Source organism: Austrofundulus limnaeus, unplaced genomic scaffold (genome assembly GCF_001266775.1).
Source record: "Austrofundulus limnaeus strain Quisiro unplaced genomic scaffold, Austrofundulus_limnaeus-1.0 Scaffold217, whole genome shotgun sequence".
NCBI classification, from domain to species: Eukaryota; Metazoa; Chordata; class Actinopteri; order Cyprinodontiformes; family Rivulidae; genus Austrofundulus; species Austrofundulus limnaeus.
In genome coordinates, this window is record NW_013952619.1 from 78,055 (window position 1) to 94,005 (window position 15,951).

Below are 15,951 nucleotides of genomic sequence, written 5' to 3' on the forward strand. Positions count from 1 at the left end.
GCTTTTTGACAAGTTTAAAATTTCTTTAAATTACATTAGAAATATTAAAAAATAAACTACAAAAATAATTTGATAAAGTGCAAATCAAAATATAGTTGTATCTGCAATTTGATAATGTTTTGAACTTTTAAAATACTGCATGACAGAAGCAGAAGCTGCTCTTCATATTAGTGACAAACAATAACAGTAACAACAGCTTTTTGACAAGTTAAAATTTTCTTCAAAATTCATTCAAAATGTTTTAAAATAAACTACAAAAATTAATTTAAAGTGCAAATTAAAATATAGCTGTATCTGCAACTGTATTTGATAATGTTTTGAACTTTTTAAAATATTGCATGGTAAAAACAAAAGCTGCTCTTCATATTAGTGACAAACTTTGGTGTTTTTTGACGTGTTGCCTTCATTTTTGCTTCTACTTTTCATTTAAAATACGTTTCCATTCTCGTCAGGTTTCTAAGGTTCTTCTTCTACATATCAAAAAGTTGTTAAACATCTGAGTGGTGCACTACTGCTACTAGTGGTGAGAAAGTGTATTGCACCTTATTCAAAATCAATGTGGTCCCACGACCCTCTGCAGCCCAAAGTTAAAAACTGTTGTTCTTTTGAGGCCCTCAAGGTGGGGCTCATGGCCCAAAATTGGGCCGCGGCCCATAGGTTAAGAACCTCTGATTTAGAACACACTGCAAGATCTCACAAAAAATAGGTTGTGCTTAACGTTGCTTTCCACTAACACATCATGGTGGGAATGAAAGTCGTAAAAGATGTCTGGCTTCCCTTCAAATGTTTTTTTTTAAAGAAATGCTAAATAACAGCACAGGCGTTGTACCCATGATTTTCACAACCTTTAGGTTTTTTCAGTTTTAGTTTTTTTCTCGGGCCGTGGCAGCTCTTACTGCACGCTCACATTAAATGTGGCAAACCTGAAATTCTACTTACAATTTACTGAGCTCCTCCACTCTCTTACGCAGTCTTGTAACCTGGGGGAGAAATGAAGAATACATGGAGAGTTTACATCTGGAGGTGATGAGAAGTTTGTATTATAGCCTGGTCCAGCTGAGAAATCTGCTGATTTCCTGTTTAGCATCATAAAATAGTCAAATGTAAGGATTTCAAGAATTGATTGGGCTTCAAATTATGTTTAATGTGTTTGACTTTTTAAAGTTACAACACACTATTTTATAATGAAAAAGAGGCAAATGTTTTTCTACATTTTGTTAATAACATTTGTTGATTTGATCAGATACTCTTCATAACAATACATTAAATAATAGTTAACTACCTCTAACATTTCTGAGATTATAAAGAAGATGGATCATACAGGAATTCTTTTTACATCCACTAAACACAACGAGTGAGACCCTGAGGTGAAGCGTCCTCTCACCTCGTACTTCTGCAGCTTCAGTCTCTCCATATGATCAAACTTCTCAGACTCCAGCTGGCGCATCCAGTCACTCAGCTCAGTGATCTTATCCCTGCAACGCAAACAGCAAACTAACATGAGTCTATTTGCTGCAGACAAAAGAAAAGACACGCCGTCACATTTCCTGAAAGCTTTGAGTCACAGTCATCTACGCTGATTGACCTTTGGAGTCAATTCAAGATGGCTGCCACAACTAATTGCTAAAATGGCTGTAAATCAATTAATTTGACAAAAATTGAGTTAAAATTCTAATCACAAGATGATTTTAGTGTCAAACTCTGGATCAAAGGTGGTGATATTAATGCATTTTGTGTGTTTGATGGTTTTTGCCATCTTTCCTTCTAGTTTTCTGAGTTTGATTAGTTCCCTGATGCTTCACCTGAGTTAACAACCCGATGACCTGCTTTGTACCACTGAGCCTGAGTTTTCATGGGGTTAGTAAAGCTGGATCTACCCTGGATAAGTTAAACCTGCTCTGTAGAACAGGGCAAGGGTGTAACTTTAGTATACCATTGGGGGGTTATGCCCAATTATTTATTTATTAAATCATTTACCTTTGTAAAATGATTCAGGATATTTTGGGGTTAAAATACATTATAATGCTTTTACTGTGATTTACTTAACATCCCTGTTTCATTAGTATTTACCCTGCACCTTTTCTGTTCAACGCCAGTTCAACAATTAAGAAAAGGCTTACTTTCTTCCCCGTTTTTTCCAACAGTAACAAATACAGTATTTTACATTGTAAGAATGTATTATATGACTAAATTTCTCAATTTTTCCCAGAGTATGTTCTGATGCACTGCAATATGGCTACCAGTGGTGGGCAGCACTAATCCAGAAATTAGCTGCGTAATTTCAAAAGCACTTTTGAAAATATTTTGGTCGGCAACTTCAAAAGCACTTATGCCATAGGAAAACTAGCAGAAGTTTATTTTAAAGCGTAAGTTCAATTTGACATGAACTAGCTGACAATTCATGTAATATATGCACAACACTGCCAACTAGCAGTGTATGAACCCTTGTACAACTTAATTCTAAAACCACCAATTGCTGGGGATGTGTTTTCCTGAAACAGACCTTTAGCTCCTGGTGTAAAAATTAAAAAGTTGTTGAGGATTGCTAGTTCGGCTGCTTCTTTGTCTTTGTCTTTTGTTTGTTGTAGATTTTTCATTAAACATGCATCAATAAAGTAATTTTAAAACTGTTTATTGGAAAACTGAAGCGATGCATTCTGGATATGATTTGTGAAAGGAAAGCACGGTTCACAGGAAACTATCTTCCCTTCAAAATAAGAGCTTGGATTTTAAAGTTTTCCATGTCGTTGCACCAGTTGACCACTAGATGTCAGTCTTCATCAGCATAACATCTTTAAATCATTTCTGCGTCCCTTCAGGCTTCAGCTAACCCCGTTGGCCGATTGCTTCGACCAATTACGTCAAGTATTGAGCTCCAGTGTTTAAACTTAATTTTTTTTAAAAAGGAGCTCCGATTGTAAAGTAAAATAAAATCAATACAAACAAAATTTCAGTACGGATTACAAACATTAACTGTTTTTGCTATTGTTTTTGTTATTTACGTAAGCAGACACAAAGCATTGTGGGAAATGAGAACCTTGACTGAAAGCAACAGTCAGCAAGGATGTATTCGTTTCCAATAAGTGTGTTTATCTGGGAGGGGTGCTGTTGGATAGACCATGTGTGTTGTGAGTCATTGACAGCCATACCTTCCACTGTTCAAGATAACGATGACTGGTAAATAATTAGTTATTAGCGGAACTGCATTTTAATTTGGAAAGCACAAATCCACTTATGAATTATAAAAATTAGTAAGAGCACTAAAGCGCAAACAAAATATTTAGGTCCGCAATTAGTGGATTTGCGCTTTAGCGGGCTGGTGCCCACCACTGATGGCTATGAAAAATTACAACACATGATTCAACAAATACAGCCATAATATGACAAGAGCAGACTAAAACCCTGCATGCTATTTTCAACAATTATGTTTAAAAGTAAAAAAAACCTGTTCATTTCTACTGTGTTTGAGCAAATAATGCCATTTAATTGGGTAATTTATATTGACTAGATCACCCCTGCAAATTCCATCCATGGGTCCAGCGAGCAGAACCGGGTCATACCTCAGCTTGTCTTCACTCAGATGGTCAATGTTGAGTGGCTTGCGTCTAGCGGCCAGGATCTTCTTCTTCTTCTCTCTCTCAGTCTCCTTCTTTCCTCCTCTCTTCTGGTCAGCCTGTTTGGATCAGACACAAGAGTTCAGATGCAGGTTCAGAGTGGACCCGGACTCCACTGAACCAAAGACCCCATGAGGTGCTGACCCTCTGCAGATGACTGCTGTAGTTGGAGCCCATGCTGGACAGAGCAGACTTCTTTTTGGCATCCTCATCTGCTTTCTTCTTGTCATCTGCCTCTTGCTTGATCCGCCTCTCCTCCTGAGTTCACAAAAGGAAAGAATGGCAGGGAGTTGCACCTCACAGCTAAAACCATTTCATTGTAAAAACAGCATAAGGGTCAGTCAGAAGTGAAAAATAATGAGGAGGAAGTTGTTAAGGTTCTTAATTTTAAGTTAGAAGGTTAAAGGGGGAATAGTTTTGACAGAAACAACTTCAATCCCTCACAATAAGAGTCTCAAAAATCCTCTGACGGCAAAACTCAGAAAACTGTCTCTACATATCCGTTTACGAAAATATATCACATTAACATTCTTCAGTAAAATGAATCATGTAGATTAAGAATTTAGAAGTCAACTCTCAGAGTGTGTTTGAGACTCTTATTTTGAAGGGTTGAAAGCATCTCTGGAGGTTCTGCTGCAGTGGGATTAAAAAACCCAAACACAGCATAAAAAGTGATAAATCTTAGAAACAAAAACATAATAAATAAATTGATTCAGATTAGTTTTGAAAAAGGTCTCTTTGTTCTCAACATTGTGACTTTATTTTCTCAATATTAATCCATTTTTATTCAAAAATTATTTTCACTTTAATCTCAAAACTACAATTACAATTCTGAGTGGCTCCAATACTCAGTAACTATATTTCGGTTGAAAAAAAAGGAAGCATTTTTCAAAGTGAGAAAAAAAGAGAAATGTTTTGAAGACAACAAACCTCACGTCTGGCCTGACGCTCCTTATCCTTCTCAGCCCTGATCCTCTGCTGCTCAGCCCTCTCTGCACGACGCTTCTCCTGCAGGTGGCAAACAATACAAAGGTTCTCTGATTTCATCATTAAGTCCAAAATTAAAAAAAGAAAATGACTGAATGTAAGCTGCAAACCTAATGAAATTTATTTTACAGATGTAAAGAATATCCATAAGGAGTTTGTTGAAGACTGACACCAGCAGCTCCCTGATACCAATATGTTTTCCTGGGCTCCTCCTTAAAATGTGCTTTAAATCAAATCAAACAAAAATACTAAATTACAGTGCAGGCATTGATCCAGGGCAGCATTTCTGCATCGTGAGGCCTGGCCCAACCACATTGGACCATGTCTTATTCTACTCTGGCCCTGGTTCTGTGTGCTTTGAGAAGAGCTGCCTCAATGTGGGCAGGGATCATCGTATCAAAATCAAGCAAATCTTTATAAGATGTTTGCAACACAGATGTTTGCTCTATATAAGAATCAAGACCAGTGGAAATGGAGTGAGACAACATCAAATTGGCCCAGCCGATGATGATAACTAGGGTTCGGCAAAATTGTATCGTGTGCAATTATTAGTCAGAAAAACTTTAATCAATTATTTTTTGGCACTTGACGATTAATAAGATTAATGCTGCTGGGCAGACTGACTGGAGATTTCTCCGGTCAGTCTGCTCGGTGCTCTTCTCTGCTTCAAACATGACGAAAATATAAAAAAGGTCTGTAATTTATTTATCATTATTCCGGTTTTACTTGGTCTATCAACACAATTTAAAAATTGATCGCAGGGGCGGACTGCCTATTAGGAGTACCAGGAATTTTCCCAGTGGGCCAGCGCATCCCTGGGCCGGCGCACAGCGAGGAAAATAAAAAGGTGTAGTTGTGCTCAAAAACAGTGGATGGCGATAATGCACCAATTCATTGTTTACCAACCGCCAGCAAAGACCGAAGAAGAAGAAAAGTTTGATGATGAAGAAGAGGAAGAAGAAGAACCGGACGGGCTCCGTAGAGAATAAACGTAAGAGAGGAGAACAAAAATTGAGAGAAAAGAAAAAGCATCTATCTACAAGCAAATTCAGCCAAGTGTCAGAAACTGACATTTATTTTCTGCTGGTGCATCATTATTGACAGATTTTTACAGAGAGCAAATCTTTCCCACTAGTGATTTAATTTGGTCATGTGATTAGGGCATACAGGTGTCCAGGGACTACAGGGGATTGATTGCTAATGGCTAAATACCACAATTAATTGTGATTAATTTTTTTTTTTTTTTGCTAATATCGCCCAACCCTTATTATAATCCCAGGTCTCTGGGTTCCAGAAATAAGGCTAGCAGTGGACCATAAAGGCAAATAAAAATACTGTACGCTAAATCCATGTCAGGCCAGGCCTTACAATGCAAACATGCCAACATGTATGGGGCATATAAGGACTGGAGAATAGGGATGGGTGTACTGGGTGGGTACATATACTGGAGAACAGAGGGATGACCTTACTGCAGCTAAATGGTGGCTATAATTTCAAGCCTTTATTTATTTATCAACACTTTTTTAATCAAGGGGGATTCATAGTGTTACATGTTGACTAAAATTTGCCCAAGGTCCAAACAATTAATTGGATAATATTTTGACAAAGACTCACAATCCTCTCCTTGAGTGCAATCAGCTCCTCTTCCTCCTTCTTTCTGCACTCAAAGTGAGCATCAATGAGGCCCTGCAGCTCCATCAGATCCTTGTTCTGACGTTTCTTCTGGATGTCCTGCGTTAAAGAAGAACAGACGGCTCGAAAAACACAGCAGACAAACAAAAATCCTGAAAGTTTCTCTTTTTGTTCAGGTCTGCTTACATCAAAGTCCACTTTATCACCCTCTGGGATCTTTGGAGCGGTGGGCCTAGGATGAGATTATGAGTGAAATTATTACATCTCACATTTTTTTAACATATTTTTGATCAAATCATTAACATGAAAATGTCTAAAGTTACACATTGAAGACACTCACTTGAATTTTGGCTTCTCCTCTGCAGGAAAAAATGTGGAGATTAGCAAAAAATAAAAGATCATTTTGAATTTTCATGCATCATTTTATTTGAAATGACATGTAAGAAGGATTAAAAATGGACACAAGCTTTTTTAAAAAATATATAATTATAACAGTCACAGAAGTAAAACCACAAATGAATTAATAACATGACCAAACAACTCAGAAAGATTAAATAAATTGTGCCAACAATGAAATCAGTTTAGTTGTAGTAAAACGATATTTTCTCTTTGGCTTGACCCCAGAACTATTTGACACAAGCAAGACAAACCTATTTCTTCTCATTCAGACCAGATTCTGGTGCCTCCATGCACACAGTGAGACCCAGCTTGGTGAGGTGGAACAGGGTTTACTGCAGGTATTAACCACTATTACCCTTTTTTCTCTACTCTACTTAACTCTTAACTGAAACATTTCATTTGATTGATTGTGGAAAAACTGCAAGCTAAAGACTAGAGCACTGTAGTTTGTCCAAAACCAGAATACATAGTTCCCATTAGACCAGCCTGTCTAAGACATACTGGAAGTCCAGCATTTTCCTGTGTTATCTGTGAACGTGGTACTGATGCATCTTTTCGAGCTCTTTTTTTGAAACTGTCGGACTTTGTAAAGACACATTAGACAGTGCTTCGAGGAGGTACAAATAAAAAAATTGTTCTGACTGATCCAAACTACGGTGGACAAAGACAAAATGTGAGCCGAGCTCCCAGCAGTGACTTACTATGATATAGTGAATTATTTAATTTTAAAAAAGTACCCTCACCATGCGGGAGCTTCTGTCAATGCTTTGGACATATTGTTTGGAATCATCACTGTCAGTGTTAGTAAACTGGATTATCTGCTTACTGCTTACAAAGTGATGGGAGCAAGTCTTTTACTCTCAGACGGCTTTAGCTTTCCTGTTTTTATCAGTGAGACGCACTCGTCAACGCACGATGGTGAGTTTTAAAGTCCGTGCACCTTCATGTTGTATTGTTGATGTATATTTATATAATACATTTCAGCTGAATCAGGAAATGTTGAAATAACACACAGTATTTTCATCTTTAATGGCCTCTGCATGCAGAAAATGTGAAGACATAAAAGCAGAATTGATCTTATTGTTAGCAGACACACAGAACTCAAAGCTAAGCACAGATTTGACACAGCGCTCCCTGTCTGATCTAAATATGTACAATTAAAAGTAACAAATTCAATTTCATGTTTAAATATTTGTTACAGAAGTCTAGTACAATGAATTTTGGTAATAACACATAATATAGCCTGGTCTTTGCAGGTACCAGGTACATACCTGTTACTTACCAGGTAATTAATTCATTATTTGGTACATACCAAAGACCTTCAGGAACATTACAATGTGGTACATACCAGGTATCTGGTATGTACCATACAGGGTACATAAGTAACAGGTGTGTACCTGGTGAGTACTTGGTATGTACCATGCAGTGCATGGTAAGTACCTGATAAATAACCAATAAGTACCATGTACTTACTGGGTACAAACCAGGTAAGTCTGAGGTACAAGATTGGTGGATACAAGGCAAGTGTGAAGCCAGTAAGTCCAAGGTAGCAAATATCTTCATTTTACAGCCCAGTCTTCTTAGCTAACAAGTATATATCAAATATCAGGAACTTTGTCCTATGAGGTACTTACTAGTTACATATTGGACTGTATTATTTTTTGGTACTGAAATTTTACTTCACATTACTTTGTTAGAAATCTGAAGTTTGGACGGCTGTGGTGTAGTGGTAGAGCAGCCGGCTTGGGACCCGAAAGTCTTAGGTTCGACTCCCCACCATACCCACATGTCGTGGTGTCCTTGAGCAAGACACCTAACCCTAACTGCTCCCCGGGCGCCTCACATGGCTGCCCGCTGCTCCACTTGGGTGTGGATGGGTTAAATGCAGAGCACAATTTCGTCATTGTGTGGAAACATACACTGATGACAAATAAAGCACCTTTACCTTTACCTAAGTTTGGACGGTTCTAGAAGATTTAATAAACTGAGACATATTTAGAGATGGCTACAAAACAGGATGTTTTTGTATTTTTGCATAAAAAACATGATTGAAAATGCTTTGACATCAATAGTAAACTAGATTTTTAAAAAAGTTATTTGTAAGTAGCTTGATTTGGATCTTTTAAGTTGGAGTGTACCAGGGTTAGTAGTGTTAGCAGGTTGGATTGATAAACCTGATGTATTTGCAGTGAAAGTCATGCAAACACTGTAAATGAAACAGGGTAAGACAGATGAAACGTTCATGCCACTGCAGCTGCAGTCTCTGACTCTATGTTGCTGTTTCATGTATGTGTCAAGTTGGTTGCAGTCAATAGTACAAGATTTTCAGGGAATTTCTGTCCCAAATTATCTCCTCCTCCAAGTTGTTGGTCTGGATTTGTGTCATTGTTTGATTGATCATAAAACCCTGATTACATCGTCTTTTTTTAAATCAATCTGTGAGATTTTTTACATGATAAAATTTTAATGTCTAACTGAAAGGTTTGTTCAGAAATGTACCTATTTTTAATTTGACTAAAACGATCTTGTCTGGGCTGTGATGTGCTGCGATCTGTCTTCAGAGCACTTGAGAACCATGCTGTAACATATCATATCTGACATCTATTTATATCTGACAGCAGATATGATCTTTGGTGTATCAGGCTGTAATCATGTGGACAGAGGGGGCGGAGAGCCAGAACAACGTACTTAATACACATGAAACTCTCATGAGTCAAAGTTCAGATTCATTTTTGATTTGATTTATTTTTAAGTATTACTCATATTTGCTGCCTATATACTTTACTAATGCACATGCTCAATTGTCAATCATTTTTGATGCATTGTGGTCAAAATAGTTTCATGCCTACTTTCAATTCGCTGAAATAAACAGTTTTCATATCTACTGATGTTTCAGCTCTGCAGTCTGACGAGGTCATCTTTATGTTTCATGGCACCTATACCCCTCTGCAACCCCAGTATACCCAACCCTCTATTTCCTGGATCCTGCAGTTATTATGTGTGTAAAATGCAACTTGAGTATAACTCAAACCCCCATGTTTTGAGCTAAGACAGCATTAAAAAAGTCTAATCCTTGTGTACATTTAATAATTTCATACAGACTTCAGGATTTTTCAGTCTTCTCAGTTTATCCTTATGTGGGGAAACAGATTATTTTAGGGACACACTCTTGTGGACATGCTTGTGTTCTTCTGCTAAAAATGATCAGCTGGTTATTAAGATAACATGACGGACAGCTTTGAGAAACTGCTGTGTGGTCCTGTTGAGCACTCGAATGTGCAACTGACATACATGTCTTCTTTCAACTTCCACGACTAACAATAACAAAAAAATTGGTGAAATTATAATGATTTACCCCCTTTGACACAATATTTCAGTTATATAAGAAAATGTTGAAACATTGTGGTAGTATGTAAGAAGAAAAAGGGTCATAATTGACTCCCATGTATAATACGGACCCCCAACTTTATGGATGATTTTTGGCTTAAATGTTTTGTATTATGCACACAAAAATACTGTATGTTCAAGGGATCCCTACGTTCCCAGACACCCCTTTATTCCCTTGTGCAATCCCTGTACTGTAATTGAATATTGTTTTATTTGTTTTAATATATCGCCATTTGTATCATATTTGCTACGCAGGATTCTGTGACCTTTATTTTATCAATGTGATCAATATTTTCCTCAAAAACCTGTTGTACATCATGTGAGATCTGTACTCTGCCCTCTAGTGGATTAACAATGTACTGCAGGAAGTAGAACTTTTTTTTTTTTTTTGCCTTTTCAAAATGTCTGCTGACATGAGGTCATCCACACATTTTTTTCCAGGAAAACTTTTGCTAATTTTGGAGAAGTTATGGTAAGAATAACATCAATATTGTTTGTAATTTTAATAAATACTTTCTGTGTTGAAACAATGCATAATTACTTAAAAATATTTTTAATAGTACAGTTAAAATTTTGTGTATCAGCCTTGATACTGCAGGTAGATAAGGTGCTCCAGTCCTGAAATGTCGTGTGACATTTTTGTAATTTTAGTAATTTAATCAACAGTATTCTTGCCACAATACAACACACACTATTTTGGATGATTGATTAATTACTGTAATGCCATTTGAAAACACATTTTGGCTATTTTCAAAGTGGTTTCTTTTGAAATTATAATCTCTACGCTGTACTGACTAATTATTTATGTGTTAGATGTCAAAGAGAACTGAGGAAGAAGAGAGAAAAAAGAAAGTAAGAAAATGTCATCAGTATGATAATAGATGACATTTTTGCATAAAGTGTGAGGCACATCTGTGCCTGAACAAGGACAGAAACTGTATTTGTGCCTACCACAAAGTGAAATAAATGGCTGTAAAACGTTTATTGATTTGATACAAAAATATAAACAAAGTGACGTGGCAAAAAAGGATTTTGTTTAAAGGACCAATAAACATGTCAGTTCTAAAAAAAAGTGAATTTTCTGACTATTTTTTAAAGGGTTAGGCTCTATTTTCATGACTTTTAACCCTGGAGATCACAGGTTTGGATGCATTTCCAGCACATTACACCTGCTATCACAAAAGAAAATACTGATAGAACTAACTATTTCTATCTATGTATGTTTGTTTGTAAAAGTCGATAGAAAAATGATCTGTACAAATAGTACAATTTTGATTGAGGAAGTATTGATTGAGAAAGGACAATTAAGATGTGGGACAGGTTTTTAAACTTCTAATATCAGTCACGTCACAGTCTTTGGAAACTGGTGAGATAACTATGCCTGTTTCTGTCAGAGGTCATCAAACCTGTACAAACAGTATTTTTTGAGCTGTTTAAATAAAATGTCTATAGGTGAAAGAAAGGTAACGGTTAGCGTTGAACATGTTTAAAAACATCTGTCTGTCTGATTGACGCCTAGTAAAGGATGATAGAACAGGACCCACCCCTTTCTTACCACATACCTTCAGACTCAGGCTCTGGTTCTGGCTCTGGTTCTACCACTGGTTCTGGTTCTGGCTCTGGCTCTGGCTGTGGTTCTGGCTCTGGCTCTGGCTGTTGCTCTGGCTCTGCCTCTGGCTGAGGGGCCGCCTCAGGGGCCACTTCTACTTCTTCTACTACCTCCACTTCTACAGCTAAACAGCATGCAGCGAGTTGGCGGTGGAGGGTGGAGGGAGGGAGGGTGGTGAGAGGGTTAATAGAAGCAGGGAGAGGGAACAAGGACACAGGTGGACGGAGAGGGGAAGGTGTAAGAAATGAGAAGGGTCAGAATGGAGCAGTTTGGGGGGAACTGTCACTAGATGGCACCAAAGCAAGTGAGACAAAAAGCAGTTGCAGGAGGAAAATAGTCATTGGTGGATGGAAGGTGTTTGTTTCTTGTAAATAGCAGCCCTAAAACGCCATGTGGTGAAAAAAAATTGTGTTTTAATCCTGTTTCTTTTCTTCGATCTCAGAGATAATGTTAATAGTACCCAGCATGCCACAAAAAGTACACCTGGAGGCCGTTACAAATCTCTGACAAATTAGTACCGCTGGCGTAATCATTCAGAGTTTGACGGCTGTGTCTTACCATCGTATTCTTCATGTGCAGCAGAGAAAGAAAGAAGCAGAAGAACATCATCAAAAGATCCCATATGTACCCATTTTAACAAAACACAAATGTAAAGTGTGGGTACACTAGGGATCCATGCTGCGCATACACAAAGCAGTCTGTTCGGGCTGAAGTAGCCTCAATTGGTTCATTAGAGCCACAAAACAACTTTTGTCATCAGGAAGTCTGTTCAGCTCAGAAGGACTGCTTAGAACATGCAGAACTACATTTTCTGCCAACAGGTCAGTGAATTCTGAGTGATTTCATTGTACTAATTTGATCTGAGTTCACTCTTTCCTGTTGTCCGCATTAAACATGTGTGCGTTTCCCTCAAAGGGGAGAGCCTTGTTGCACAGAATGAATCTGGAGGAGTCAAGCCAAACCTGCAAACATACACATTTGTGCAGAGCTAACGTTCTATAAGGGAAGGAAGATCAGTTAGGCAAGATCCAGATCCAGCAGTTTGATTTAGCATGGAGCTCCTAACTGTACCTGAACAAGGAAGCTGGAGCTACTTACCCTGATCACTGCAAAAACAAAAGGGACAAAGAAACGACGGAATTAGCAATCCTGTTTAATGTTGAGGAAAAGTTGGTGCCTGAGACTGAAAACAGTGCTTTCACAAAAACCTAAACAGTCAAGCAGAGATTTCCAGACATTTAGCAAAAAACTGAAGGATTTAAATTGTTAAACTTACACTTCCTCTGTGTCAGACATGATGGCGTGGACTTTGAAACCTGAAAACCAAAAAGAGAGGGAAGAGAGAAGGTTAAAATCTGTTTTTAATGGGTGAACTCTTATTTATAGCTCAGGATTAAGTTGCAGATGTCTTTAAATATGTGCTGCAGGAGAGACCCCGACTGAACCCCACCCTGCTTACACCCACACCTTTACCCCTCTCTTACACAGCTCAAAACGAGATTCTGTCTGAAATGAGGACAAACTCATTTAAAAGTGATGAGGTCATTGTCAGAGGAAATGTTTTATTGAGGTGTTGGACTTTAAACATTCTCACAATTTGTCCCATCTGAAGAGTCTGGCTTTATAATTAGTGTCAGAGTCTGAGCTGAAATGTGAGCCTCATCTGCATGTCTCAGAAGTGGAAAGCAGACCAAACATAAATGATAGCCAACTGGTTAAAAAAGAATAAAACACAGCGATTTGCATGTATAAAACATCATTTCAGGTCTAAAATCTGTTTCAGTTTAAACTCTTTTATTTGTGTTGTTCATAATCAAAACTCGACTAGGATAAACACTAAGCTCAACCCTAACCCTTATTTTATAACAAACTAGGTTTTAGTTTACTGAAATATTATTTTTTTTAATTATCAGTTTTTTTTTGTGAATTAGTCTCATAAGAGTGAGAGCACCATGAACATCCCATCATTAAAAAAGACAGCTGCACAGTTCCCAGATCCAGTTTCAGTGGATACCATGTTGAAGATTGGGTTCCATCTTCTGGACCACTACCATCTCCATTCCCTTATGTGGCTGTCCAGCTCCCACATGGTTTCCTCAATCATATTCCTGAGGGTCCTGTCACTTTACACTGGATTTAAAATAAGCTCCTAAACACACCAGGGAAGGTTAAGGGCCTAAAACCTAATGCTCAACTTCTAACTTTTACATTTGACAAATTCTGAGCTTAATGTGTTTATAAAACAATGATAACCAGAAAGAACGCTTTACATTTGGAAAATCTGCTCCACATCCACTCCCAGAGGTATCTGGGTCAGGTTTAAGACAATAAGTGTTTATCCTCCAGCTATGAGAGGTTTAATGTTCATGGATGCTGTTCCAATTTACAGCTTCACTCAGAGACATCAACACCATTCACTTCACAAGCTAGGAAAGGTTGCAAACTGAAAATGAGAAAAAAAACAACAACAGTCCACTGCCACTGGTATGTTGGTATCATCTGGTGTAAATCCATCAGGCATGAACCTCGTCTCAATCACTGAATTCAAACCAAACCAGCATAAAAACAACAATCTGCTCTGCCCATACAGCTGCTCCGAAACACGAGAACTTCAAACACAGAAAACATTTTATTCAGGCAAACGTTGATCATTTTAACCAAGTTCAAAAGTCCAAAACTGAATCAAATGGTTTAGCTTATGATGGTGATAGGATAAAACACCTCACTGCCATTGCTCATACACATATTGTCTTTTCAAGGTTCAAACACACAACAAATAAAGCCAAAATCTAATATTCCTCCAGGATAATCTACTAATCCCACCCTCTGCTTTAGTGGCAGTGATTGGAACACACAGGCTCGGCTGCATTAAGTCAAATAAAAAGATTTGGGGAAATTAAACCTGAGCTGTCTGCATTCACACACTCATTCCCTACTTTTCCACCTTACCTCAGGAAAGCTGAACGAAGTGAGCACCCTGTTGGCCAAGACAGGCTGTAAGCTTCTACAAACGCACCACCCTGATTATGTCTTTCTGTTACAGCGACACTTGATCCACTCAGGCTCCCTATTGGCCAAAGAGTGGGCTTGGAGGTGAGGCTGTCTTTGTGATGAGGCAGGATCCCTGTCCTCGGCGGTCCCCCCCCCACTGCTCCAAACGGTCACTCAATAAGGAGATGGACGGGCTGAGGGCTGCAGAGGGAGCCTCAAGTTTGGTGAAAGCAACAGTCAAGACGTCCACATGATGCTATTCTGGGGCTGCTCCATTAGGCAAGCACATTTCTTCTGAGACTGAGATGAGAGCTGACCGACAGGGAAGAGTGGCAGCTGGTGTTTGAGATCCTCTCAGAGAAGTCTCACAACACAAACATATAAAGAGAACAAGAATCAGGGACTTTGGCTGAAAGCAGCTCTTTTTTGGGATCTTTGGCTTAAGTTTAAATTTGTGGCTTAATGGGAGTCTTTCAGGTCTTCCAACTGCAGGTGATACATTTCAAACTGATGTTAGTCTCAACATACGTGCAAAAAAAGCAATGATGGTGGTTGACAAACTGAATCCCCTCTGGTCATCTGCTTCCACTTTACTCCTTTGATACACCGAAACACATTGTTTTAAAAGAGGTTCAGAAAGCAAACAAATCCTGTCCACATGGATGATGCTTATCTTTTATTTTTCTTATGAATTTAATTTACATTTGATGTCATTAGATTTACCTACATTCACATTTCTTATAGTGTAACTTCTCGTGTTTCTGTCTAATTATTTTCTTTTAGGTCGAATAAATTCTCCAAATTGCCTGTACCCACTGTCAGCGTTGTATAAAGTACCACAAAGTGATACTTGAGTAAAAGTACTAGTATCTTACCAAAAAATTACTTTGGTAAAAGTTAAAGTCTCCTTTAGGCATATTACTGCAGTATAAGTCCTAAAGTATCTGATATTATTTGTACTTAAGTATTAAAAGTAAAAGGTATTGATTTAAAATGAGCAGTTAGATTTTKTGTAAGGACATTTATTAGGAGGAGACCTCCCCCAAAATTTCGAAATGACTGTTGTTTTAAAATAATTAATTTATGTTAAATTTAGGATGAACTAGTCCAGCTGTTTCAGTTTATATACATATATCAAGGCTGCACAAAGCTTTTCCCCAAAATGAAAATCTATCTGAGGACTGCAGCCAAATGTAATAAAATAATTCATGAAATACAAATACTTCTTAAGTACAGTCCTTTTATTTTAATGATTATGTCCTGCTGGAGTGTGTCATGATTTGTTTGTGTACAAACTAATACAGGATCAGAGTTTTATATATTTATACTTCT

General features: G+C 37.9%; 1 protein-coding gene across 8 annotated transcripts in view; it reads right to left on the reverse strand.

Moving 5' to 3' along the window:
- LOC106525199 (troponin T, fast skeletal muscle isoforms) overlaps nt 1–14,663 on the reverse strand; it is a 15,770-nt gene extending 1,107 nt beyond the window's left edge. Inside the window, exons 1-13 of one of the 8 annotated variants that reach the window (XM_014019341.1) lie at nt 13,643–13,703; nt 12,905–12,944; nt 12,727–12,734; nt 12,187–12,195; nt 11,582–11,752; nt 6,574–6,592; nt 6,420–6,465; nt 6,216–6,332; nt 4,545–4,622; nt 3,759–3,872; nt 3,561–3,673; nt 1,385–1,475; nt 940–980 (exon numbers count right to left, since the gene is read on the reverse strand). In XM_014019341.1, the coding sequence (XP_013874795.1) occupies nt 940–980; nt 1,385–1,475; nt 3,561–3,673; nt 3,759–3,872; nt 4,545–4,622; nt 6,216–6,332; nt 6,420–6,465; nt 6,574–6,592; nt 11,582–11,752; nt 12,187–12,195; nt 12,727–12,734; nt 12,905–12,944; nt 13,643–13,688 (893 nt within the window). In that variant the 5' untranslated portion in view covers nt 13,689–13,703. Of the gene's footprint in view, nt 1–939; nt 981–1,384; nt 1,476–3,560; nt 3,674–3,758; nt 3,873–4,544; nt 4,623–6,215; nt 6,333–6,419; nt 6,466–6,573; nt 6,593–11,581; nt 11,753–12,186; nt 12,196–12,726; nt 12,735–12,904; nt 12,945–13,642; nt 13,704–14,577 lie in introns of those variants that run through there. The other 7 variants (XM_014019344.1, XM_014019345.1, XM_014019348.1 and 4 more) reach the window with 7 other exon arrangements.
- Between the last annotated feature and the right edge of the window lie 1,288 nt (nt 14,664–15,951).